At 40.2% G+C, this 27,439-nt stretch overlaps 1 protein-coding gene across 1 annotated transcript; it reads left to right on the top strand.

Moving 5' to 3' along the window:
• Positions 1–1,605: 1,605 nt before the first annotated feature.
• Ociad1 (OCIA domain containing 1) lies at positions 1,606–25,446 on the top strand. The gene is made up of 8 exons (XM_038329226.1): positions 1,606–1,739; positions 2,143–2,223; positions 10,812–10,865; positions 15,700–15,747; positions 17,009–17,144; positions 19,038–19,213; positions 22,827–22,979; positions 25,294–25,446. Exons 1-8 carry the CDS (start codon positions 1,712–1,714, stop codon positions 25,329–25,331), a joined length of 714 nt encoding a protein of 237 aa, XP_038185154.1. The 5' UTR covers positions 1,606–1,711; the 3' UTR covers positions 25,332–25,446.
• The last annotated feature ends 1,993 nt before the right edge of the window (positions 25,447–27,439 follow it).

Raw genomic sequence — 27,439 nt, 5'->3', positions numbered from 1 at the left:
AGTGCAGCTCCGGAGCCTGGGGGGTGCGAGGGGGCGGGGCCGACACCGTGAGGGTTGAGAGGCGTCTCGAGGCAGTTACCCCCGGAACGGCCCCAACGTCATTTCCTGCCGAAGGTAAAGCTCTCCGGGTTGCGATCCGCAGGGGCTTGTGTTCTGGGTGACTTTTCGGCGCTGTCCGCGGTCCCTGCCTCTGGGGTCCTCCGCCGGCCTCTGCCCGGGCTCGTGCTCGCCACGTCGCCACCTCCATCGTGAGGAGGTGGGGTGTGGTGGGCACAGCGGTCCCCAGCTTGTCTGCCAGTCCTCCCACCCTCGCCCACCGTCGCCTCGCGCCTTCCGCCATCTTCCTGCCTGGAGGTGTCGGGTCGTGCTGCGGGCCTCGGCTCGGCTTGCAGCGCGGGGGACCCGGGCGGCGAGGGGCCTGCAGGGAGGGGTGGGAAAGTCGGCGGTGACGGAGGTGGGGTGACAGGTTTGGGGCAGGAGTGCTGGAGTCTGCGGCCACGGCCAGGCTTCGCCTGAGCCTTTTATTTATTATTTATTTATTTATTTATTTATTATTTATTTAAATTTGGAATTATGCGCTTTACGGCCCGTAGTGTTGAGACTGATCTCACGGCCCTCCAACCTTTCTGGGGAAGATGTTTTCCTTCTTTCTTTCTTTTTAGAAAACGTTTTGCAATTTGAGAAGCATTCCTCAAGAATGCTTCATCCACCCAAGAAACCTTTTCCCTCTGACGGATGGGTATGCAGTGTTTTCTTAGTCGCTAAACGAGTTACCGAGAGGTACTTTGCTGTCGGCATCGTGCATCTCATACCGCGTTTTTATGCGATTGTTTTAAACGTGGAAGATTACTCGTTATCTGAAAGCCTGAGGTCTGCAAGACAAAGGAAATATCAGTATATGTTCCTGGAATGCGCTTGGATATAAAATCGCATTATTTGGAGATTATTTGCTGCTGGTGTAGGGACCAATTAGAGGATTAGTAGTTGCTGTTAGGAAGCAGCTACCTCTAGAGACTGTGACGTCGTTGATTTTTGACTGCTGAGTTATGGGAGACGATGCAGGTTTTTTTTTTGTTTTTTTTTTTTTTTTTTTTTTTTGATTAATTGAAAGCTAGAAATGGGCGTGGTTTTTTTTTTTTTCTCAACCATTTGGACATAGTTGTGTGTGTGTGTGTGGGGGGGTTGTTTATTGTTTTGTTTTTTTGAACCATGGTACAGAATAATGTGAAATAACCTTGCCTCGAAGAAGAAATTTTGTCTGTGTTTGTATACCCGTTTTTCAATTAAAAGGGCCCGAAATGTGAATAATTAGTTTAAATAGTAGGTTTATGACCTTTTTCCTCATGAAGGTTATGTCAGGTAGTTGAAATGTAGCGGTCTGAAGCAGGGTCTGCAGACCTGGCTCAGCCAATGAAGAGTACTAGCTCTTCCGGGGTACCTGGTTCTGTTTCCCAGCCCCCACATTATCACAGTATCGCAACCATCTGCAACTCCAGCACCTTCTGGCCTCCTCAGGCACCGGTCGTGCAAACAAAACATCCATGTACATGAAATAAGTTTTCCAAAGTTTAATGTTTTAAAGTAAATATTTGTTGACCGGCAGGGGTAGACTTATTATAGATATTTAACCTATCTAATACCTTATAATGTTTGGATATGAATGTCTTTAATGCAGGAACTATGAAGGGAGGGCTGAGTTTCGAGATGCCGAATGCTGATAGTTCCAAGACCGATTCCCCCGTAACTATCACATTAAATATTTATAATTAGTAGCGCTTTCGGGTGTAGGAAATTTAGTGCTTGAGTAACAGTAGCAGCTGGTCTGGCTTTACGGGTTGTGAGGTCTGCGCAGTCACAGGGCTTCATCCTTGCTTTGATGGTGTCTTGTTGCAGTCTTAAAATTCCTCATTATTTGAGCGGGGTGAGGGTTGGTTTTCTGTATTTTCATTTGTCAGTGTGTTCAGCCTGTCTTAACAGGTAGTAAGAATAAATTCTGTTGGAGGTCGTTTTTTAAAAAGCTGACCAGCCAGTTACTTCATCGCTTTATTTGTTTATTTATCTGTTTTTAAATGTTCTTATTACTAGTAGACAAAGCTAACTTTCAGGCTTTTAAGAAAATGACTTCCAGTTTTTCTCCAAAAGACATAGGGGCTGATTACATTCCGACAGAGGAAGAGCGGAGAGTCTTTGCAGAGTGCAATGAAGAAAGCTTCTGGTTCAGATGTGAGTTATCCTTTTTATGAACTTTAAAAAATGCCCCTGGGTGCGTTTGTGTGGCTGTGCATGTGTGTGGAGGGCAGCGGTCGGCGTCCTTCTCTGCGCCTCTTCCTCGTATTTTTTGAGACAGGATTTCTCACTGAACCTAGGCTACCATTTCGGCAAAATTGGCCATCCGGCGAGCCCCAGATCCTCCTGCCTCTGCCTCCCTGTGCCGCGGTGCGCAATGCCGGCTGTTTAGATGAGCACCAGGGCTCAGAACTCAGGTCACTGGGCTCTGTATCGCACAGCCCATCTCTTTTGCCCTGGTCCTCGGTTTCTATCAGCATAAGCCTGCCCTTCCCCTGCAAACGTACTTAAGTTATGTTTGAAAGGATAGTTACATGGAGAACATATGGGGGGCACTTTGGCATAGTGTGATTATTCATTACTAATAGAGATTAAAGAAATAGAATTGTGCCAGGTGGTGGTGGCACATGTCTTTACTCCCAGCACTTGGAACACAGAAGCAAGCACATCTCTGAGTTCAAGGCCAGCCTGATCTGTAGAGTGAGTACCAGAGCAGCCAGGTCTACACAGGGAAACCCTGTCATGGAAAAAAAAAAATTAAAGAAATAGAATTGAAGGAATTAAGGTTAAGAGGTGTTGAACATGTCCACCTGAGTTACACGTTAGTTAGTGAATCACTGCGCCTTGGAATCAGGTCTGCCTGAACCACAGTCTGGGGTTTTAACTCTTAATTTATGACTGTTGTGACAATTGATTTGTTGCCTTTCATTGTAGTGAGGAGTTACTGTACTATCAAATCTCAATTTCTCACTACAGATCTTAAGATCAGGATTCTTTTGTTGTTTGTCTGTTGTAGCTCTGGCTGGCCTGGAACTTGCTGTGTAGACCAGGTCCAGTGTTGGAGACTATCCAGTGGTAGAGCTCATGAGGCCCTGGGTTTCGTTCCTAGCCCCAGGATGGTAGTGGGAGGAATTACAGAAGACCAAAAAAAAAAAAAAAAAAAAAAAAAACAAGCAAACAACCAATTCCTCAAGGGAACTAGACCAGGCTAGCCTTGCATATGTGATTATTTGCTTGTTTTCTGCTAGGAGTTCATGTGATTACCACAAATGCCTTCTAAGAATTTTAAGTGTAGAGAACACTGAAAGTTATAAACAAATGCATTGCTTTGTTTATACAAAAGCCTGGTGCTTCTGAAATCACAGCCATTTTTACAATGCTGTAGGTAATTCCAACAGGAGGCAGGGTGGTGGAATTTCAAGTTTTTTTTTTTTTATAAATCTTTATGTATATGGGGTGTTTCGCTTGCACGTGTGACTGTGGATCTGCGTGCCCTGGTGAAGGAGGCTAGAAGAGGAATCTCAGTTCCTTTGCAGCTGGAGTTATAGACAACTGTGGAGCTGCCGTATGGGTCCTCAGGAAGAGCCGGAAGTTCTCTTAAACTTGTGAGTCCATCGCTCTAGCCCTGCAGGAGTAGAATTTAAAAGGGTGAAGAAACAGGGAAGAGGGCCTGGGAGCTAGCTCAGTGGGAAAGCCTGCCGAGCCTGAGTACAGTGTCTAGAACCCACAGGAGGGAAGGAGAGGTGCTAGTCCCAAAAGTTGCCCTCTGACCTCCACAGGAATGTTATGTTATTTTGTTTTTTTAATCATTTATTAAGTCATTTTGCATTCCAACTAAAGTTCTCCCTCCTATCCCTTTTCCTTACCCCCTTCTTGGCTCTCCCCAGGCCCACCCCCATCCACTCCTCCCAACAGGTAAGGGCTCCCATAGAGAGACACATTTGACACATTGATGTTGCCTTTTTTAGAGGCTGTAAAGTGACAGTTTTTGAAGAGGTAGATAAGACAGACTAAAGAGAATAAAGGTCAAATGATAACATCAAGACTTACCTATTCTATAACAGTACTTATTAAAGGTATACTACTTGTATGGGAAATAAATTAGGTGTGACTGTTTGCATTTGTGGCACAGCAAATTGTTTTCAAGTCTTAATGACACAGAATTAAGAAAAAGAGAAAACCCTGTAATCCCAGTCCACAGAAGGATCTTGAATTTGGGGTGGCCCTGAGCTATATAGTTGAAGGTCTCCTTGTGTATACAGCAAGAGTCTACATGAAAAAGAATAGGCTTGGTATATAGGATTCAAAAAATAAGGCATTAAGCTAATGGATACTATTGGATCCAGATTTATGCCTAACTGATTAAATTTATGCTTTGTGTGTCACTTGAAATAGCTGTAATATGCCTAAATTGTATTGAAGGGAAGTGATCTACAGGCAGGATTTCATATATAGGAAAGTGATATATGAGTAATAAGATACATTTTTATTACAATAAATGTATTACAGTCCCAAGTTAGAGAGAGACAGTTAGAGAGATAAGGACAGATGGAAAATAGCTCGCTACTAGACTTCTAGGTGGACTATTAGACAAAAGATTAATAGGTAACATTAGACTTTGTTTTTTTGCTGTTTTATGGGCTAGAACCTTAAATGTCCTGGACCTCACTGTGTGGATCAGGTTGGCCTTGAACTAATGGGATTGCTTTAGACTCTTAAAACAGAGATGAACTAAGTGTTCTCTGTAACCAGATGATAGGAAATTAAACATGTAATTACTGGGAGAATTTAATAGTTATGTAATAGGAAATTTTGTACTTTAACATTTGTTTCTCAGATATAAAATGCCATATGTGTCATGCATATTTATGCAAATGAGTAATGGAATTTATTTTACTAAGGAAAGTATTGGTTTGTGACTGTTGATCAGAACAGAATGTTAAAGTAATTAGAACACCCTGGAAATGTAATTTTTATACCTTTTGACATCTGTAAACTGTATTCCTCCTGGTTTAAAAGCAGGCTCATTGATCAGAAGACTGCTTCATTAAGGTAACTGTTACTTTAGAAAGTAACAGAAGGCTCTGTAAATAAAGTTTTACTGTGTTACATCTTGTGTACTACATCAGCTCCCAACCTTTGGAATTACTGACATGATGTATGAATTCATATTTGCATCAGATATAGATTGCATGAGTTATATTTTATGTGTGTGTGTTAGTAGCGTTATATGACTTTCCATGGAGAGACTTAAACACCTGATTACCTCAGATTGGGATAACACTGATAGAATAAAGAAAGGATTCCATTGAAGTCCTGCTTGGTGAACCATAGAGTTAGTTTCTTGAGATTGCTTCCAGGAACATGGTAGACCCTTGGGCAGCTGCATCATTGAAGAGTCTCATGTGTCCAATACATGGTAGGCCACATTGAATTGTTTACCTTTACAGCCTCCAGGAAAAGAGGCCTCTTGACGGTCTCTTGTGGCTGGCAGTGGTCCTCTCCAACTCAGAGGAAACAGCTACACTGCATCCTTCTGACTCTTAACATTCTTTCTGGCTTCCTTCTTTTGATGTCAGCTTCTTGGAGGGGATAATGAAAGATATTTTTCTGAGCGATGAGCCTCTGTAACATAGCAACAGTCTTATCAGTTCAGCTTCCACAGTAATCACTATTATTGTAAAAGAAGTTTCTTTTTAATATGGTCCCCAGTAGTAGCAGTCTATAGGCGTGAATACAAATGTTTAGGAGGCAATTTTACCATGCATGTTTAACAAAACAATAGTCATAGTCTCCCTACTGGGGGCTATGATAGTCTTAGTTACAGTTGTGCCCAGCTAACACTATCAAACATAGTCCTATAGAGCAGGTTTAAATTAACCTGCAAAGTTGTTGGTTGCACCCATATTAGTTATGCCAGTATTATAGCAGCAATCGTATCTTGCTTGCATAGCCACCAGGACTGTTGAGCCGTAATTCTTTCTCATCCTCTGGCATAAAGCTGACTGGCACTACAAATGTTAGCCATTAGGGGAGGACATTGCCAGCTTGATTTGTTTGTGATGCAACCAGAGTTCCACATTAGGAACTTGATATCTACTTGTGTTTTGTGTGACCAACATCAATGGCAATAGCCTGAATAAAGTCAAGCGGATTTCTTGATAGTGTAGCTGCTCAAAAATTGCTGATGGGAGTCAGGGAGTCAACCATATTGCTGGTGGCATGCTTTATTGTTCAAGGGACTTCCTGATGGTTTGGCTACCTTTTGAGTCACTCATGCCCCTATAAAGAGCTCCCAGTCTTAGGGTAATAGGGCCAGCCAAAGAAACCCACCCTGGCTCTGAAACCAGAGTCAGTGGAAGAAACACAGCTTGGTTCTGAGACCTGAACCCAGAACCAAAGTAACGCACCCTGACTCTGAAACCAATGCCAAAGAAACATACCTTGTCCCGAGAATCAGAGCCAGTGAAAGAAATATGCCCTGGTCCCAAAACTAGAGCCAAAAAGCTTTTTAAAAGGCCAATGAAAGAAACACAGTTTGGCTCAGAAATCAGCTATCTGATTTCAACTAAACTAACCAATCCCTGAGCAGGGAAAAGCTAACCTGTCCCTCTTCTCCCTGGGAATACTCTGCTCCTAAGAAGCCCTGTCTAAACCCTGTGCCTGTTCAGTTTTCAGCTGCTCTTCTTCCATACCGGTAGAGGCAGCCACTCTCCTGGATTCTTCCCTCCCAATAAATCTCTTGAACAAGGTTTGGGTGAAGACACCCTTCCTGGAAGCTGTTAACACTGTAACACAGGGGGAGCCTTCCCTTAGCAGCGCCAGTTGTTATAACTTTGCGGGAGAAGTCAGGAACAGGGCTGTAACACTTTCATTGGGGAAACCTTCACCTAGCAGAGCAGAGTTGCTATACTGCTGAGCACTGGAGCCAAGCTGTGAGAACTTTGCTGGGGAAAGCCCTCTCCTGCTAGATGTGGTTGCCTTGGGGAAGCCTTTCCCTAGAGCAGGGCTGTAAACAGCTGCGCTAGCTGTGGCCTGTGCTCCCAACTGCCAGAGCACTCTTCCACCCGAGCTGTAACACCAGTATTCCTTGACTGTCTCCTGCTAGGGTCCTTTCCATCTAAGCTGTGATGCTTACATTTGGTGCGCTTATACCAGTAAATACACTGGTTCACAAACAACTTGGATGAAATCTTTCTTTGATGTATGAATGCTCTCTCTGGGATGGAGAGACCCTTTTTACTTCCCTTTATGAAAAGTCCTGTTATAGCCATATATTTCCTAAATAGAAAACATTATCAATGACAAAAACATAGATTCTTGTTCTTACTTTACTATTTAGATTCAAATCCCAAGTATATACTCTCTCTCCCCCCAAGACAGGGTTTCTCTGTAAAACAGTCCTAATGTCCTGAAACTCACTATGTAGACCAGGCTGGGCTCAAATTCACAGAGATATAATCTGCCTCTGCTTCCCCAGTGTTGGAAATAAAGGCATGAGCAACCATTGCCTGGCTCCAAGTATATACTTTAAGAGCTGTGAAATTTGGGCAAGTTTCTCTTTATGTCCCTGTTTGCTTATCTGCAAAATGGGGATGATAGCTATCTAACTCATGGAACTGTTGTGGGAATTAATGCAATTCTAATTTTACAAAAGGTGATTATCTATTAAGTGGCTCTCGCCTCTCTCACTCTCTCTCGCTATCTATCTATCTATCTATCTATCTATCTATCTATCTATCTATCTATCTACATTCTGACTAATGCTTTAAATTTTTTGGAGTAAACTGCAGATTTAGAGCAGTAGTAGCATTTTGCAATTGTGAGGAGAAAAAAGCTCAAGGAACTGTGGAAATGCTTTTGTTAGATATGATGTGGACAGCGGCTGTCAGTAATACTGATTTACCTGAAGAAACGATTGTTTACAGACTAGAGTAGTATCTCATAGTGCTGTGGTAAAGGCCACTGACCTGGGAGCCGGAGAACTTGGGTTCTGATCCCAGGTCAGCCATAATTACCTGTGTTGTTTTGGGCACATGAGTTGTTCATTCTGGATACCAGTGATAAGGGTAAAGACTAGGTAAGGGCCAAAGCCCCTTTCAGCTGACTATTTTTGTGACATAAAATAGATCTTGTCAGTTGGGCAGAACTTAAGCCTAGTCCATTATCCCCTCATGGCATAAGAGGAAACGCCTGCTGGCATGGTGGTACATGGAATGGTAACGCCAGCACCCCTTCCCAGGATTCTTACTCTGTCTCAGCCAGGAAAGTGCTGTCCATTGTAGGGCTGGCTGAGTACCACATCATCTCTTAGCCTTCTGTAATTCCTCAGTGTCACCTGTTACAGTCCTTAAACCAAGATGAGCTGATGCTGTAATTTCAAAAGTGATTTGTTCTTTGAAAAACCTTAAATCATAATGCATGAAAAGATTCTAACCAGCAGCATTAAAGAAAGCATTTTCCAGCAAAGGTAAAATCTGTCAGTAAGTACAGTAGTAAGCAGCCAAGGCTTACTTAGGTTGGCTGAAAATTATGTTTGATGACAAAGTCTATATCTGATTGCAGAGTTAGAAATCTTGATCATAAAATTTCTGTGGTAGTTAAAATATTTAATTATTTTTGTTTTTAAATTACCACATAGTGGCCGGGCGGTGGTGGCGCACGCCTTTAATCCCAGCACTCGGGAGGCAGAGGCAGGCGGATCTCTGTGAGTTCGAGACCAGCCTGGTCTACAAGAGCTAGTTCCAGGACAGGCTCCAAAGCTACAGAGAAACCCTGTCTCGAAAAACCAAAAAAAAAAAAAAAAAAAAAAAAAAAAAAAAAAAAAAAAAAAATAAATAAATAAATAAATTACCACATAGTTTAGACAAGAGTCGAGCTGACCACAGACATGAGCCAAATGTGGTTTTGTGTTCAATATGCTAAAAATATTTTTATATTAAAATGATTGGGAGAAAAAGGCTGGTTTGATTACATAAGCAAATTACTTGAGTTAATATTTTGTGTCCATAAGTAGCATTTTATTAGAAAAGGCTAAGGTTTTTTTCATGTTTTATCTTAGGGTACTTCTGCCTTAGGCAGCAGCTGAATAGTTGGCATGGAGACTGTATACTCTCTGGATGTTCTAACATGTGCCAATCACCAGGTGCATGTTATTTTAGGTCAAAATAACTTACAGCTAAAATATAAAAAGAAAAATTAGGTAAAGAGCATTGGTGGAATTAAGAGGAAGCTGGACACTTGCATCTGAGAATCTGTCTATTATGTATGCTCACTAGAAACCCAGAGCCAGGTTTTTATTGGGGACTGATCACAGAGGCACCGTTAGGCTGCCTGGTACTGAAACTGCAGACTCCCAGACAGGAAGTAGGTATTCAGTGTAAACTCTTTGTACAAACAGGTGAGACACTTATTTAGGTAAATTTATTGTCAGTCTAGGGAACTGTTTACTGGTCAGGCTACCAGACCTAGTTTCTTGACAAAGTAGTGAGTCAAGGACCAACTTCCATGATTGCAGAAAACCTGGGGCTGATGTGGAGAGCAATGATTCATAGCTGTTTCTAAGTTATAAATCATTTTGAAATTATAGGTTAATTAATATGCATTTTTACATATTTTCATATGCTTTTAAGGAATATTTTTAATACATGATTTCATTCTTCCAGCTACCATTTAATCACATGGTCAAATATATTTTGTGTCTTGGTTCACACAGTGTAATTTAGAGGCTGAAATCTTAGGATCTGATATTAGCCAGGTTTCATTAGGTGTGAGACCTAACGTTGATGGTCTCATATGGTTTTAGGTAAGTAAGGTTCTTAACATCTCTAAGCGTACTTTGTTAATGGTAGCAATACGAGCTTCCTGTGAAGACGTGATGATGATGTAAATGTAAAGATGTACATTTATAAAGCTTCCTGTAAAGATGTGCTGATATGAATGAGGTAATTCACTTCAGGCACCTAGACTATGGAATTTGGTTGCCACTTAATACTTGTAGTGTGCTTCTGAAGCATGCCCTTTTCCCTTTTACTTCAGAAGTGATTTCTAGTCATTTTACTTCATTGTTTTAGTTGATTATTTTATTTTAATTAGTTGGTTATTTTAATGACTTGCTAGCAGAACTTAAACCTAGGTGGTTTCTTGAATTAAAGTATTTTCTGAAAATACTCCTTTATTTTTACTGTGTGTGCACAGTGTAGCTTTAGAGATCTTGGTTGTTGAATCTTCATCTTGAGGGTTGTGCTGTTACTGATACTAATTTATCTCCTAGTATACTCAAAATTGTTGAAGGAAGCGGCATGGCTGCGTCCCGCCACCCGGCCGCCGGCTAGCTTTACACCCGAAATAATAACACGGAAACTGTATTCTTTTAAAACACTGCCTGGCCCATAGTTTCAGCCTCTTATTGGCTAATTCTCATATCTTGCTTTAACCCATATTTAGTAATTTATATAGCACCACGAGGGGTGCCTTACCAGGAGAGATCTTAACCTGTGTCCATCTCGGAGAGGAGAAGCATGGAGACTCACTATGGCGAATGCCTGAAGCGTCTCCCCCACTCTACTTCCTTGTTCCCACAATTCTGTTCTGTCTACTCCACCTACCTAATTTTCTGTCTCTTAAAGGGCCAAGGCAGTTTTCTTTATTAATTAACCAATGAAAGAAACATAGACAGATAACTCTCCTCCATCACAAAATAGTATTTTCCTTTTGTTGACATTTGTAACTTTTTCTTCCTATAGCTGTGCCATTGGCGGCCACAAGTATGTTGATTACTCAAGGATTAATTAGTAAAGGTAAGCGTTTAAATTTTACATTTATTTAGCATTTTGGATCGCTTGCTTTATCTTATTGATTTTTAAATAAGGAAACATTATCTTAGTAAGCATGGCCATTGATAAATTTATACAGGATTAGAAGAATTTTCTCTTTCTGGACCCACTCACTTGATTATATTGATTTGACATTTGATGGCATTGGGGATGGATATGTATTTTAATTGTTACAGTGCATATCTATGTGCAGGAAGCCCTCAGGTTTGAACTGGTGGCACATTCATGTAATCCCAGCCCTTGGGAAATGGAAGCAGAAAGTTCAGAAGTTCAAGGGCAACCTGGGCTACTTGAGACCCTAATTCAAAAACAAGCAAACAAAAAAAATCCCAACCCACCAGAGAATTTGATATTAACAATCTACAAAAGCAGGAAAGTACTTTAACATTTGTTGATAGGTCTGGAGAGATGGTTCAGTGGTTAAGAATACTTACTACTCTTCCAGAAGACCTGCGTTTAGTTCCTATATAAACTTCAGCTTTAGGAAACACATATGGCTTACACTCACACAGACATACATTAAAAACTAACCACCCAACCCTTGTGGCTAGTTTGCAAGGAGAACAGCAAACCTGGTCTAGCTGAGCAGTGTGCTTATTTAGAGATTGTTAGAAGTGCAGATTCTAGGCTCGTACCAGTCATATGAGTCAACGTCACAGCCTGTTTTACAAGTTTAAGGTGACTCCTGTGCACTGGCTTAAATACCTGTAGTTCCCTAGTTCCCTGAACTAGCTTTGTCTTCTCATCTTGGGGAATAGGGAAGAATGAATTAGCATTTTAAAAAAGTTTAGAAGATGGCTCAGCAGTTAAGAGTACTTGTGTTTGCAGAACACTTAGGTTCAGTTCCAAGCACCCTTATTTATTATGGTTGACAACTATTTGTGACTCATGTTCCAGAGGCCTTAACACCCTCCTCTGGCCTCTGCAGGCACCTTGTGTGCAGTGATACACAGGCAAAGTACTGTTCAAATAGCTTAGATATTCAAGGGTCTCTAGTAGTAGAGTTTTACATGTCTATGTGTGCATGCAGGTGCAGCCTTGTCTGTCATTCTCCAAGCATTCCACACATGATCTCCCTGGCCTAGAATTCGCCTGGGTAGGCAGGAGGGCCAGCAAGCCCCAGTTCTAGGATTACAAACTGAGCTATGTCTCTAGCCCATGGTAATCTTTTGTTAGCCTCAAAGAGGCTAAATTTGGCTGGCTTGCATAGAACAGTTATCTCTGTGGGATTGAGTTTAGGTTAAATATTAATGTATCAGTGGTGCAGCCAGCAGATTGCTTGTTAAATATACTTCATGAATTACTGGCCTGTTGTATCCTCTACCTGCATATTTGGCAGGGAAGCATTCCAGAAAGTTGTGGTAATATTAATATGACTCCAGACAATTTTTAAAAATCTGTTGACTAGCTCCTCTGTAAATATGACAGAATGTGTTTGAGATTTTTTTTTTAATTTACTGTCAAAAAGTAGCATCTGATGTAACTCAGGCTGACCTTATACTCAGTGTATAAGAATTACCTTGAACTTTTAAGCCCCCTGCCTCTGCTTCTGAGGTGTGGGAATACAGACATGTTTCTACCTGTTTCTGGGATTCTGGGAGTCAGACCCAGGCTTGTGCATGGTGGGCATGCGTGCATTCTCTCAACTGGATTACCTGCTCAACCCCATGTTAGCTTTAACTAGATCATAGTGCTTTCACTGTCCATATGGTCAGAGAAAAATAAAACTGGTTTTAGTGTTGGAGGTGTAACTCGGTGATATAGCTCTTGCCTAGTACTCAATCTCTGTTACCGTTTATAAAATGGATTAGGGCAGGATCTGGGGTTTGGTGGATTAAGTTCTTATCATATAACTGAGAACCTGGGATAATCCCAGGACCCATGCAAAGCTGCGAGCCATAGTACATGGCTGTAATCCCATGGTTCTGTAGTGAGATGGACAGAGACAGGATAATCCTGGAAGCTCACAAGCCAGTTAGCCTGTCATATGCAGGGATAAACAGAGAGATACCCTGTGTCAAACCAACAAGGTAGAAGGTGAGGACTGATCCTCAGGGTTGTCACCATGCCCAGTACACACAAAGTGGATTTAGATTGAAATGGAAGGATCTGAGGAGCCGGGCAATAAAGGTATTGGGAGAATCTGTAAATAATTTCAGTGCAATGTATTATATGATCAAAATCCTAAACATGGAAACAACATGGAATATACATTTATGTGCACTTCAAACTAAGTTGTTTCCTTCCTAAGATAGGCTCTGTTTCGGGGGAAACAATTTAGTCACATTAATTTAAAGAAAAAACTGGCAAAGGGGTCAACAGAGAAATCAATATCAGTTTGTCATGTAATATGTGGCTCTCCAGCATGTCACTTAACTAAGAATAAACAGAATTAGGTGTGGACTTGTACAAAAGAAATTTAAGAGCTGTAGTAGTCATCCTAAGGAACCTGCATGTGAACATGGGCTGCAGCAAAGAGGCATTATGTCGTGAAATGCTCAGATGTAGGTGTTCAAAGAAGATAGCTGTCAATCTTTAAATCTTTAAAAGAAGTGATTCAGGGTAAAAGCAAAGGAAGAATGTATCAGGAAGGAGGAACATGACTGATGGGAAGGCGTATGTGTGAGGCCCTGGGCTTAACACCCAGTGCTCCTTCTTCCACCCCAGCACCCCACTCCTAAAGGATATTAGTAGATGTAGAGGCAAAATCAGGAACACCATTAAATAGATAAGTTAGAACTAGAAGAAGGAATAATTACTTTTTTGGTTTATGGTGTGTAGAAGGAAAAGTTTTAGATTCCCCCCTGTGGTAACATGAAATCCTAGGCAGTTGAGAATAAGGTAGAAATTGAAATCAGGACAGGCTTTTGGGAAAGAAGTCAGACAAGATCTTCAAAGACGTATATTTTAGTAGCATCTTTTCTGTAGTACGTGATGCTTGACCTGCTATACTGGCTATTCCCCTTTGTTCTTGATCTAATAAGAAAGGATAGAGAACATAAAAGGAAAAGCTTCCTTTCATGTTTCTCTGACTGTTTTCAACTGTTTCAAATCTGATTTCATGAATGAGCGCTTTGCTGTTTATGTGTTTTCATGCATTGCAGTCTGTGTCATTCATTTTCATATGTTTATCATTGTTGGAAATGTCAAAGTCATCACTATAACCTCTGTGATGCTCGAACTTGATGGACAGTTTTTATCTTTGACCAGCATCACTCATTAGTACCAATTTTTCTTTTGGGGGTAGTGGGCGTTCTGACTGGGTTTCACTGTGTAGCCCTGGGTGCCTTGGAACCCTGTGTAGTCCTGCTAGCCTTGAACTCAGAGGTGAACCTGTCTCTGCCTCCCAAGCACTGGGGTTAAAGGCATGTGCCTATGCACCTCACTCCATTAACCAGTTCTTGAAGCGTTCTTTCTATTCATTTCCACAGTGACATACCCAGCCTTGCTCAATTTTTTTCATGCCTTTGGAAAGCTGTTACGTATTGTGCTGTTTTAATGCTATGCAGTACAAAAGGACTGATTTTTATTGTCTTATGCTCACATTATTAATGTTGGTTTTCTTCATTTGTCTTAGAAATGTTAAAGTTCTGTTTTGGCTTTTTGTATCTGTGCACATTTTTTTGTAAGTGGACCTGGAAATTGAACCCAGAACTTTGCTAAATATATACTCTGTTACTGAGCTACACCCCAGTTCAAGTCTGTGTACTACTAAGCTAACAGTGACATGGGTTTTAGTGACAGTGCTTACAGCTAAATCCCCACGATTGGGTCAGCGAGATGGCTTTGAAAGTACATGTGCTTACTGCTCAGCCTGGCAGCCCGAGTTCTGTCCTCAGAAGCCCCCTTTGCCAGTTGTCCTCTGTGCTTGCCGTGCCATGCAACCCCACACACACATGCATGCAATGAGCAAATGAAGTCCCTATGGTCGTCTCTAGCCCAGCACTGATGAACTACTCTAACTACTTGTTAGAGTCCAGGTTTATCTAGGTATTTAAAATCTTTGTTCACCTGGATAAGAAGGTGATCGCTTATACTTTTTTTCCATAAGCTTTTTTTTTTTTCATAATTAAAATTGGAAGCTGCCCGGACTCAAGGTCCATGTTCCTGACCACACTGTTCTGAAAGGACGGTTTTTATTCACTGTATTGCACTGTTGCTTTTTTTCTTAAAAGACAGTTTATGTATGAGACCATTTCTGAGTTCTTGGCTTTGTTCCTCTTATTCTTGCATCTAAATGACTGTCTTAATTACTGTTACTTTATCAATAGGTCTTGGTACCTGATGATAGTTTATTCTTCAATGTTACCTTGGCTCTTTGTGTCTGCATACAGTTTTTAAAATAAGGAAAGCATATTTTGATTTTATGTGGAACCTTGAGTTTGTAGGTGAATTTATGGAGAACTGCCTTCTTCACAGTGTTCAACATTTCATTTCTTGAACATGGAGTATTTCTTCATATTCCATATGAATTCCTTGGCCAGTTTTATAGTTTTTAGTGTAGACCTGGTTTTATATGTTTGATTAGAGTTCTTCCTGGCCCTGGGATAATTTTTAGTCCTGTAATTAATCAAATCTTTTACTTTGTTATTGTTGATCTTGGTAGAAATATTTACATAGACTCTTGACTGTGACAAGTGGTCATTTCTCTGTTTACCCATTGCAGTATAGTGTTTTGACATTTAGAAAATTTTCTGTTGACACTGAATTCACGACACAGAGTTGCTGTTTTAAGATGGTCGAAACTGGTTTCTCCTTCTCTGACAATGCTACTCAGAAATACTTCACTGTTTTTTAGGAATCCTGTCAAGTCATCCAAAATATGGCTCTATTCCTAAACTCATATGTAAGTATGAACAATGCTGTATTTTTTCTGCCATTTTTACAAATGATTAAATTTAAATCAGATATTTTAAGTTACTAATATTACATGTTTATATACTGCCACAAATCAAGTTGTTTAAGCTTTTCAATAAGTTCATTGCTTGACAATCTTAATGTCAGCATTGAAAGTCCTGTGTCAGTTAAAAGACTCCTTTCCCCCTTTTGTAATATAAAATCACTTTTCATTTGATATTACTTTATACACAGTTCTTGAAATAAATTCTTTTTATTTATTTATTTTTGGTTTTTTGAGACAGGGTTTCTCTATAGCTTAGGAGCCTGTCCTGGAACTAGCTCTCTTGTAAACCAGTCTGGCCTCGAACTCACAGAGATCCGCCTGTCTCTGCCTCCTGAGTGCTGGGATTAAAGGCATGCACCACCACCACCCGGCGAAAATAAATTCTTGCTTTGTTTATAGTAAAAGGGAAGTTACCTGGATATTCTGCTAATCCAAATTATTATGTCTGGAGTTGGCTTTTTCCCCTTTAATTTATGTTCCACTTTGTAGCTGACAAAAAGAAACTAAATTGTTCTTTTGAAAATGGATATGATCTTTATGAAACTTTTTGGGGTAGCTTCTCTTTTATTGGAAACATACATGATACAGCAATGTCATAATTACAAATGAATTTGTAATTCTTATTTTAATGGACTTGTTATACTGAGTTTTGTTTTTGTTTTTGGTTTTTTTTTTTTTTTTTTTTTTGAGACAGGGTTTCCCTGTAGTTTCTAGAGCCTGTCCTGGAGCTAGCTCTTGTAGACCAGGCTGGCCTCGAACTCAGAGATCCGCCTGCCTCTGCCTCCCGAGTGCTGGGATTAAAGGCGTGCGCCACCACCGCCCGGCTCTGAGTTTTGTTTTTAAAGCAATCTTTTGAAATTGTTGGGGCTTGTAACACAGTTCCAATTTACAATAAAACAAATGTCCAGATCCCCATGACTAGACCCTGTTCATTTACTTGTTCTCTCTGTCTATGAAGTGTGGTGGACTGGGATTGTTTATGTCAGTGCTGCTTTACTTGGACCGAGTTACTTTGGGGAAAGTGAATTATATCATAGACTTTTTGTTTGAATTTTATCTTTAACAGCATCTTTGTTAATCTTATTGTTTCTAAAACCTTAGAGATATTTAGAGATGTACTTTTTAAAAATGTTGTTTCAGAAAAAAAAACTGCCTAAAAAGGCCCATTCAGTGACACAGTTTTCTCTTTGTTTTTGCAAATCAGTTGCATGCATCATGGGGTACTTTGCTGGGAAGCTTTCTTATGTGAAAACCTGCCAAGAAAAGTTCAAGAATCTTGAAAACTCCCCCCTTGGAGAAGCTCTGCGGTCAGGCCAAGCAAGGCGCTCTTCCCCACCTGGGTAGGTCAGTTCTCGGCTCCACTTAGGATGCAAGACCTGGAGCTCTGCCTGCAGAGTGGCCAATTGCTCTAGTCTAGAAGGGTCTGCCTTATGAAGTAGAACAAGATTTGCTCTCATCTAGAAGGTTCTGCCTTATGAAGTAGAACAAGATTTGGCTACCCTGTCCAAAAATTAAAGGGTTTTTGTTTTGATTGAATTTGGCAAGTTCTTTTGGTAATATATTGCATTTTGGACTTCTTTCAAGTTACCAGATTCTGTTAATCTCTCTCAATGGATAGCCATTTTTTGGTTGTTGTTGCTTATTAGGGAAATAAACTTAGCATAAAGTTCATTTTTCTTGAAACTTGGAATACATGTTTGCTTTGATTGTCTCATACCAAGAACCAGAGATAACTGTTAAGGTATATAGTTACAAAATGAACTAGTGCCTAAATAAATTTTTGGTATAAATTGATACAGGTATTTTGAAATTTTTCTTTGTTTTGTTATTTACAAAGCTTGTAAATCAGATAAAAAGAAAAAGCAAAATCAATAGGCTCTAGGTTATTTACAACTTTAAGTAGAGGAAAATCTAAAATCAGCTTCCTGTCCAGAGGAGGTAATGAATGAGATCATGTTATGTATAATCATGGGTATTGTGAGGTACTTTATGACTGCAAAGTCTGTGAAGCATCTGAGTGAAATGTTTTTTATAAACTAAAATATAAAAGTATAAAATAATGTATATATAAGCTTACGCCAATAAAAATAGTATAAGAGATTAGTAATGCTGGTTGTAATTGTCAGATTTTATCCTCTTACTCAAACCTCTGCAGTGTGATTTTGAAAATGAAACAACTACAATAAAAATCTTGCAAAATGATAACATGGCAAGGTTTCCACTTGGAAAGTTGAGGCAAGAGAATTAAGTGTCAGACCAGCCTGGCTACATCTTTACATCCTGTTTGCCAAAACAAAGCACTTTGAAATGTTAAAAATTTCAGAGTTCTAAAGCTAGGTGTAATCGCACATGCCATTAATCCCAGCACTTGGGAGGCAGGAGCAAGCGGAGCTGTGTTTTAAGGCCAGTCTGGTGTACAAAGTGATATCCAGGACAGCCACGGCTACCCTGTCTCAAAACAACAGCAAAAATATTTCAGACTTCTAAATCTCATAAAGCAGTGTTTCACCTATTGCTGAGATTCTTTAGATTGTGGTTTGGATTTTGTATTGTGAAAATAGAAATAACTGTATGGGTAGGTAAATACGTAAGTAGTAAGATTATTAATCAGACTGATGAATTATTTCATAGTGGAAACAATGTAAATTTTGAGGCATTTACCTGTGAGAATTATTATGAGCCTAATACCTGTGTCTGTGTCTGCAAGTCATGGCTTACATGACCTATAGCTGTGAAGTAAGGTCCGCATTAAATGGACTGCGTAGACACGTTGATTGAAACCTGATCTGAAGGATGTTTTTCTTTGTAAGAACCTTACACACACAATGAAATTACCCTCCAAAGCTAAATATTTAGAAATTGAATATATGTTTTTCTATTTCCCTTTATTCAATGACTGTTTACTTTTGAGGCAGGTTACACTATGGCCCAGTCTAGCCTCCAACTCAGGATCCTCCCATCTGAGCTTTCCCAGGACTGGGATTCCCTTGTTTTCCATCATATTTAGTTAGTGACCATTTTTTAGTTGCCGAAGTGGATCAGGACATAGCTTGGCTGATTTTATAGATAATTTATAAATAATTTATAAATGATTTAGAATTATTAATTTTATAAATGATTTAGAATTATTAATTTTATAAATAATTTAAAATTATGATTTTAGAAATTCATTGCTTATTTTTATACATTAATCTAAAGTCCTTGTTCTTACGTATTATAATGTTCTTTTACAGGCATTATGCTCAAAGATCAAAATATGATTCAAATATGAGTGGTCAGTCCTCTTTTGTGACATCTCCTGCAGCAGACAGCATAGAAAAGGAGGCGCTTCCTCGTTATGAGCCAATTCCATTTAGTGCTTCTATGAATGAATCCACTCCCACTGGTATTACTGACCATATTGCCCAAGGTAGAAACTTCTCTTGAAATGAATTTCAGCATTTATTGGTCCAACGTATGTATACACTTTATTTGATGCTCTTTTCTGCTGGATATCTCGTCTGTGTGCTACCATTAGCTGTCAGCCTAGCTTCATCCATCAGCTGACTCAGCATGTTTGTTCTTTTCATCTGATTCTTCACTCATCCGGCTACTCTTGCTAGGGATGGAAAAAATAAAGATGAGCAAGACCTGGTTCTTATCCTTAAGAAACTCAGTTTTTTAGAGGATACAGAAATAGATGGATAAACTTATCCATAGGTTGTTCCAGTGGTTGAAAATGTTCACAGATGTAGAGGAACAGCAAATAAGTGGTAACTGTCTGTGGGCAGCGGAGACTCCAGGAAGGTTTAGGTTACATTTGATAGGCTGGTCTTAAAGGCTTTCAGTGTCCTGCTTGTAATTGTAGGAAAAAATTCTACCTGCTTTACAGAATTGTTACATGGGGAAGTCCACTTGAAAGTGCATTGTGAAGTTTGTGTCAATACTAAGTTCAGAGTGCAGAGTGTGTGGAGTAAAAAGTTTGGATTAAGGCCAGGATGTAAGTTGTGTTTGAAAGTTGCTGTGATCTTGTAGTTAGTCATTGTGAACTAATTTGTAGTTCTTCATCTTGAATGGAGACAGTAATGCTTCTCAAAGCACTGTTGGGATGAAATGGCCGGACACAATGCTGACAGACAGTAGACTGAGCAAACAGATGTTAGAGCCTTCCTTTCATTCTACTCTACAGTGAAAGGTAGGGGTTAGAAACAGAAAGACAGGCCTGCAGGGTTTTTATCCAAAACCCTAAAACATCAAGAGCCATGGAAACTAGAAGTTAGGACTGGAACACATTTGGCAGCAAATTGTGATGTGATCTTTATTTGCTTTATTTAATTGATTTTTCCCTATACTTTGTTATAGAACTATTGATATGTTTACTTAGGCATTCCTGTCCTGACCTGGCTGAAGATACTATATATGCTAATATATTTCTCAAATTTGTGACATCTCTAACTCAGAGGACTTGGATAAGAAATTGTGGACCTATGTAAAGTATGCTTTGAGAGTTATTTTGAAAGCTAACTTAGCAACAGTTAGTGGCTTGGCTTTGTTTTTGTCCTTTTGACTCTAGAGTGAATCTCCATATAGGTTAAAGAGAGGGAGGAAGGGAAGGGTGCAGTGAAAAAGAGAAACTGATGATAAGTTAAGGAATGTTTAAGAGGGTCCAAAAAGGGACTTAGATAGTTTTAATAAATAAAGTATCCACAAGCCAAGTGTGGCTTTGTAAGTTAGTTAGAACTAAATGAAATGTAAAGTTAGTTTCTGTGGCCTTGGTAGCATTTCAGTTGCTCAGTATCCTTGCATGCACGTGGTACCTGATTTGGATGTGGCAATGTAGAATACTGTCACTGAAGATTTACTGGATACAAAGCTTTATAGTGGAAGTTTGGGCGGAAGGGAAGTGACAGTTGCAGACGATAAAAGGCTTGAGTTTAGGAGAATGTTGTTGAATACCTTAATCCTAAAGCCTCGCGCTCTCTCTGGTTGGCACCAAAGATACCACATGTGGACAGAAAAGAGACAGACAGAGTAAAGACACCGCTGTAGCTCTGACGGCAGCTGTTCTTGTCCTTCACTGTGTTTCATTTTTTCAGTCGCGTTCCGATCCATTCTTCCTGTAGCCTAGGCATGCACCAGCTCTTTCCTTGCAGTGTTGTGCATCCTTCCTACCATTTTCATCAACAAAATCTTGTGTTCTAATTTTTTTCCCCATATAAGAGCAGATAAAAGTTACTTTGGTCTTTACCCACAAGTGAGCACGATCCATATTTAATATCATTTTAATGCCCTCCATAGCATCTGTCCACTTCTGGGTTTTGTATGTATGTTGTCATCCTTCCTTCTAGGTCAAACTTAACACTGTTATCATTGTTCCCCTTGTGGGTCCTGGAGCTGCCTTGCTTTGCCCAGCTGCTGCCCTTCCTTCCAGGGCACCTTCTTTTGCCTTTTGTCTTGTTTGACCACTTTTTAGCTTTCTTTTTCTAGAATCCCAAAAGACTTAGTGATCTTTTTAAAGTAGAAGGCACTCTGCCATATCTGTTAGAAAAATTGCCATGGGTAGTTGGTTAGTTTTGGGCAGTGCTTTTGCTCCTTTCCTATTCCTTCCAGGTCTTAGTCACATTCACAGAGCGGTAAAGTCCATTCTCAGTACAGTGCCAGAACATTTCCATTGGAGAAAATACCTATCAGTCTTCTCTTTGGTCATGATTTCATTTATCACAGAACAGTGGAATAATAAAGTGTTACCCTTTTTGCCTAAGAAAAAATTAGACCTGGAAGGAATTGTAGAGATCAGTATTCAAGTTATTCACAACTGGGAAAAGCTAGACTCAGAGATGCTTAGTGATTTGCCCACGGACTCGTGCTGATGGCTAAATGAGTGAGGATGCAGACCCAGCAGCGTCCCGGAAAGTTCCCAGCCGCCTCAGGACTTTAGAGATGCTTGTGGGAGGGAACAAGTTCACTGGTTGCTTACCACCAATGTAATCCAAGTGTTTAAAATTGATGGAAGGTTATTTGTAAGTTAATGTAAGATTGTTTTCCTTCTTATCCAGGAAAAACGAGTTTCTAATCATGGCATATTAGAACAAATTATAAATTGAACTCTTGTTTATTTTTGTTGATGCAGTATACATTTACCAAGATAAAAGATTAGAGTTGAAAATGCTATTTGATATTTGTTACTTAGAAGATTCTGATTATTCACTGGAGTTTTAAATAAATTTGTGAAAATTGATTCAAAATTTAGTTTTTTAACTAAAATAACACGCACTGTTTGTGCCTTGCTGGACAGTACTTTGTGTGAGGTGTATTAAACTTGAGCAGGTATGCTCTGAAAGCTCTCATCAGTTATTCTTTTGAAATGCTCTTGGGAAGCTTTTGCTATTTATATACTGAAACTGTGTTATGTATTTGAGCTGTCGTTAACTGTAGAGAGGCCACTCTACAACGTGCATATTTGACTCTGATGCTGCTCACACATAGATCCTCTCTGGTGTGGAAGAGAACACGTAGCTAACATGGACCTTTTCTCCCCCCTCGGTACTGGGTGTCAGACCAGTGGACTCAGGCCCACTTTGTTTCATACCATGGAATAGTTACTTCAAATATTTTTGTTTAAATACTCTAAACATAGTAAAAAAAAATTTAGGTAGTATGTGCCCATAGAAATATTAATATGATTTACTGTAAAACTTTGTTTAGTTGTGACCAGTGGACTCTAATTCTATACACAGTATAATGACTCTAGCATTTAGTAAATGTAAGCCACACTGTTAGATCTTAGCATTTTTATTCTTTTTCTGGCTGTGGCTGAGTTTATAAAAATTTTGATACTAATTGTAAATCTCAGAAGAACAAGGAGGAGAGATTGTACTTCTGCAATTGTCTTAGAGGAAGTCAGTGCCTTTGGAGTGATAGTAATAGCTTGATCTTACATTTAATTTTTCTGTTTCGGTTTTAGGTAAAAAGCATTTGCAAAATTTAGTCACTTTAGACGTATCTACCGCTTATCACCGCTTATTAACTGTTTGTTGTTTTAGGACCTGATCCCAACTTTGAAGAAAGTCCCAAAAGAAAAAGTATTACATATGAGGAATTAAGGAGTAAGAACAGAGAGTCATATGAAGTAACTTTAACACACAAGACTGACCCCTCAGTCAGGCCTATGCAGGAAAGAGTGCCCAAAAAAGAAGGTATGCCAGTAGTCTAATCACGGGACTCTTTGGAGCGGAAGCTGAAGTGTCAGCTTAAAATGTTACGATATTGATGTGTCTTTAACTCTTCAAGATACTTACTAAAATAATTTGTTTTTAAAAGAATAGTTATTTTAGAGTTGGCAAAATGAGTCATCAGGTAAAGGCACCTGTCACCAAGCCTGATGACCTGACTTCAATCCCCGGAGATCTATATGATGGAGAGAAAAGAACCAGCTTCAGAAAGATGTCCTTTGGCATGATGCAACACACAAACACATGCACACAAAAATAATAAATAGATTTAATTTTTAAAAACTTTACTTATTTCATAGTTACCACTTCTTCTGTTTTAAGGTGTTTCAGAGGGTGTTTTTAAAAAAAGCCTAGACAATAAGACACAAAACAAGGAAGCCAGCTCTCTAGTACAGTGTTTCTCCTTAGAAGGAAACACCGTGGGAATTGATAGCTTTTCCTAATAGTTCAGTGTGTCTGTTACATAATCACATGTTCTGACCAGAGACTGATAGCTGGTCATTAGTCATACTTTTGCAAAATCATGGAGTCGTAATTGAGTAATAAGACACTTTAAGGCATTGCTAGAGGAGGAATTTGACTTTTTCTCTATAACTAATAAATGTAAGTTATTTTTCATATAAAGGAAGGAGACATTTTTACTAGGTTTTCTAACTGTTTACTTTGACGGGATATCAAGGATGGGCCCTGTTTGAAGGTTTTCTGTGTACTCATTTAAAAGTTAAGTGTACAAGGCCCTGATTTCTATTCGTAGCACAACAACGTCATGGGTAAATACTGTCTTCATAAGAATAGGTCTTAGTGTCTTCTCTAGGGCCATATGTAAAATACAGAGCAAGCCTTAGTAGTATTGTAATGATTTTAGAACTGACTTGATGTCTAGTTGTTAATGGTTGATTTATTTACATCACAAGGTTGATTATTTATTTTGTAATCACAAGGCATCATTTTTGTTGTAGATTTGTGATGTAGAACACTAAACTCTGCTGCTGGCCTCTCTGTGTAGGCCACCCTTTGTGCTGATAGGCCGTGGCTCAGACTGTAAGCTCCTCGAGGGCAGGAAGCCGAGTCTCCCGCACAGCGCTTGCACTCCTGTCAGGAGGGATCTGTTGCCTTGACTTTACCTGTTCCTGTCGGTCTGCTAGGCGAGGAGGGTTCTTGACCTGGAGCTCCAGCTGGATGCTCTTGAGGTGCTAGAAGAAAACTGAGGTTTTCCTTGTGTTTCATACTACAATGTAAAGAAAAGGCCTGCTATGAAATTGTGATTTTTGTTTTTCTAAAATGTTCTTGAATCTAGGCAGAAATTTGGACATTGGTACATTAGTGTAAATTCAAAATTTCTGAAAATATTAGTATTTTGAGCTTGAGTTTTTATGGTTTTGGTTTATGTTTATAATATTTATCTCACTGGAAATTAAGATAGAAAGCATATATTATCAGAGCAGTATTACCACACGTCACGGATGTTTGGAAAACTGCCGTGTGGTAATAAAGGAGCAAAGAGAAATGTGAGGAGAACAGGGCAATGTAATAATTGACGTGTCATAATAAAAAGGCAGCTTTGACCCCGTAGATTCTCAGAAGAGCCACCCTGCCGTCATTGCTTCTTTACATTAGAATGACCTATTTGCTGAAGGTGTTAGTTCACAGATGAGAAAGAGGAAGAATGGGGGAAATAGGGACTGAGTGCAGCTCAGTGCGCTTTCCCAGCGTGTCTGGGCCCCAGGCTCCATCAGCACTGCCAAAGGAGGCAGAGGAGCAAGTTTCAAATTTTAATATGTAAGATGCCGGAATATGGGAAATAATTTCTCCTTGTCCTTTGGCAGCTGATAGGAAAGATTGAATTAGCTACATTTCTGTTATTTAATTTTTGTAAAAAGCAAAATTCAAGTTTATTAGTGGTGGTTTTTTTTTTTTTTTTTTTTCCTGGTAACTTTGTTTTCGTATGTGCCATCATATGCAACCACATGCTCTTTTAGGTAAACTTGTAAAGGCAAGTGCCCAGACTTTGGACTAAAGCATGTCTCCAAATCTTAGGGTATTTTTTTTAAGGCTTATACCTTGGGCAAGTTACTAATCCACTCTCTAGCCTTTAAAGTGGCATTGTGCGGGGTTATGTAAAGTTCTTGATAAAGGACATTTGTAGTCAGCCCCCTGTATAGTTGACTCTCAAGTGCTCTGTTCACACTGTGCAAGCTCAGCTTTTCATCCTCATAACAGACTTAAAGTGGTGTCGTTTACTGTTTGGAATCATCCGTTGTTTGTGCTTTTTTCCTAGTCAAAGTAAACAAATACGGAGATACTTGGGATGAGTGAGAGACTCCGTCATTGGACCTACTGAAGGCCTTCCATACCCAGCTTCATCCAGGTGGTGCCCGCACCTGCATGCTTGGACCCCGCAGCAGTCTTCATAAACACATTGAAAATGAAATCCTGGTTTGTGTGATTTAACATTTGATGCTTTACAAACACAGATTTTAGTGTTTACTGTTGTGTAAATGTTGTGACCCAGGGCACTGAGAATGATGGGATTGGGCCGTGCCTTGTACGCTTGGTGACCGGGGAAGACTCTAGATGAAGCTATGTGAACACAAGTGAGTGCATGCCGCGGGGGGGGGGGGGGGGGGGAGCACACGTCTGGGGTTCAGCTTTATATCAGTTATTAAAAGGCCTTTCTTCAGCATTTGCTCTAGCATCTTAATGTTTGTGGTGAATAAAATGTAAAACACGCATCAACTGTCATTCTCGTTTTTATGGCTTGGTTTAAAATTTGCTAATGTGTTTTCATGTATGGGTCTAAGCACTTGGTATTTAAAGCAAAAGAAACTAAAAATCTGTGATTCGGTAGACACTAATATTCAGTAAATAGCTAAATATCTTTAAAAGCAGTGCTCTTTGTGTTAGCCTTTTGTCACTAGAATCAAATCTCTGGGACAATAAAGAGAAAACCTTACTTTGTCTGGTTCTAGGCCCTGTGAAGCCGTCACTGTTAGGAAGCACATGGCAGGTGTAGGTCACTTAAATTGCCAGCAGGGGAACCAGAAGCTGTTGCCCCTCAGTCCCCTTCCAGGGTCTGCCCTCAGTGCTCTGAACTTCCCACAAGGCCTCACCGCTCAAAGGTTCAACTCCAGCCCACTGGTACCACTCTAGGGACCTGAGCCTCTAACACATTAACTTCAAACTAGCACAGCTATGTTTCCAAATTTTGCTATAGTTTCGTTATTGATGGTAAGTTTATTTCTGGCTCAGGTAAATTGAAAAATGTGGTCTTAGACCAGAAACATGTTTTAAGTGTTAGAAAATAGCCCCAGATTTGGTGGCTTATGACTGAGCTTAGTGCTGCTGTTAACCCCGGCATTTGTGAAGCTGGGGCAGGAGGGTTCAAGGTTGAGGCCAGGTTGGGACTACCTTAATAGTAACTTCTAGACTAGCCTATTATGTGCGATATAGTAGGATTCTGTCTCAGAAAACAAACCAGAACGGAGTATCTCACTTTGCTCTGAGTCAGGATTCAGCTGAGGCAGTTGGCTGTGGGTATGTTAGTGCTGCAGTGGGCGCCGGCAGCTAAACCTGTGGAATCCTGAGCTGGGTCTGCCTTGGTGGATTGAGTTTTAGGATGTTGCTGTGTTTATATGGGTTAGATTAGACTGGGCTTCCTCACACTGTGGCAGGCCTGAGGATCTTGAAGGATGTGGGCTTGTGTGTCAGCGTGAAGAGAAAGCATGGCCAAAGCTACTTGCCTCTTGGCAGTGTCTCAGTACCAGCTTCTTTACTAGCGGCTGGGTCTGTAGACGCGGCCGATGTGTTTGTTAGCCCTTCCACCTCTGGCCTGACTTTGAGATTGCAGTTCTGCCTCAGCCTCGTGGACAGTGGGATTAAGGTGTGAGCCACCGCACCCAGCTTTTGCTCACATTTTAGAATAGTCATGGAACAGGTGGTGTCTCGTCTGCTCTGGGGCCCCATCTATACCTACGCTAGTCAAGCCCACACCTTCCTAGGACCCAGCAGCTCAAGTGCCGGAGCTCATACGGTCTGATCTGGGTGCATTACTGTGGGTAAGCCACAGTCTGGAGACCGGGGAACTCAGCATTCGTTACCTGCCTTGTTTACCCTCAATGGCAATCTTAGGCATAATGTCACTAGTTAGCTATTGCAGGTGAAGAAGCCAAACACAGTCTCTTGTCCATAGCCTTCCTGAGGTCCAGCCAGTGTCATACAGATTCTTATGAATGAGAGAGTTTGTGTTGGGGTCTGGTCTAGAGAGATAATTTATGGTCCTGGCTAGAACTGGGCCCCGACATTAGGCGTATTCTCTAGGGTTGTTGCAGTCTCTTGACCCTGCCCCCTTAATCTTCCTTTTCCCTAAATGTCTCTTATTTGCTTCTATGGAGTTTTCTCAGCCGACTCCCACTCACCAAGGGAGG

The sequence above is a fragment of the Arvicola amphibius genome, chromosome 1, assembly GCF_903992535.2.
Source record: "Arvicola amphibius chromosome 1, mArvAmp1.2, whole genome shotgun sequence".
In the NCBI taxonomy this organism is placed as follows: Eukaryota; Metazoa; Chordata; class Mammalia; order Rodentia; family Cricetidae; genus Arvicola; species Arvicola amphibius.
The sequence above is the reverse complement of the archived record's forward strand: the minus strand, read 5'-3'. Positions and strand labels throughout refer to the sequence as shown.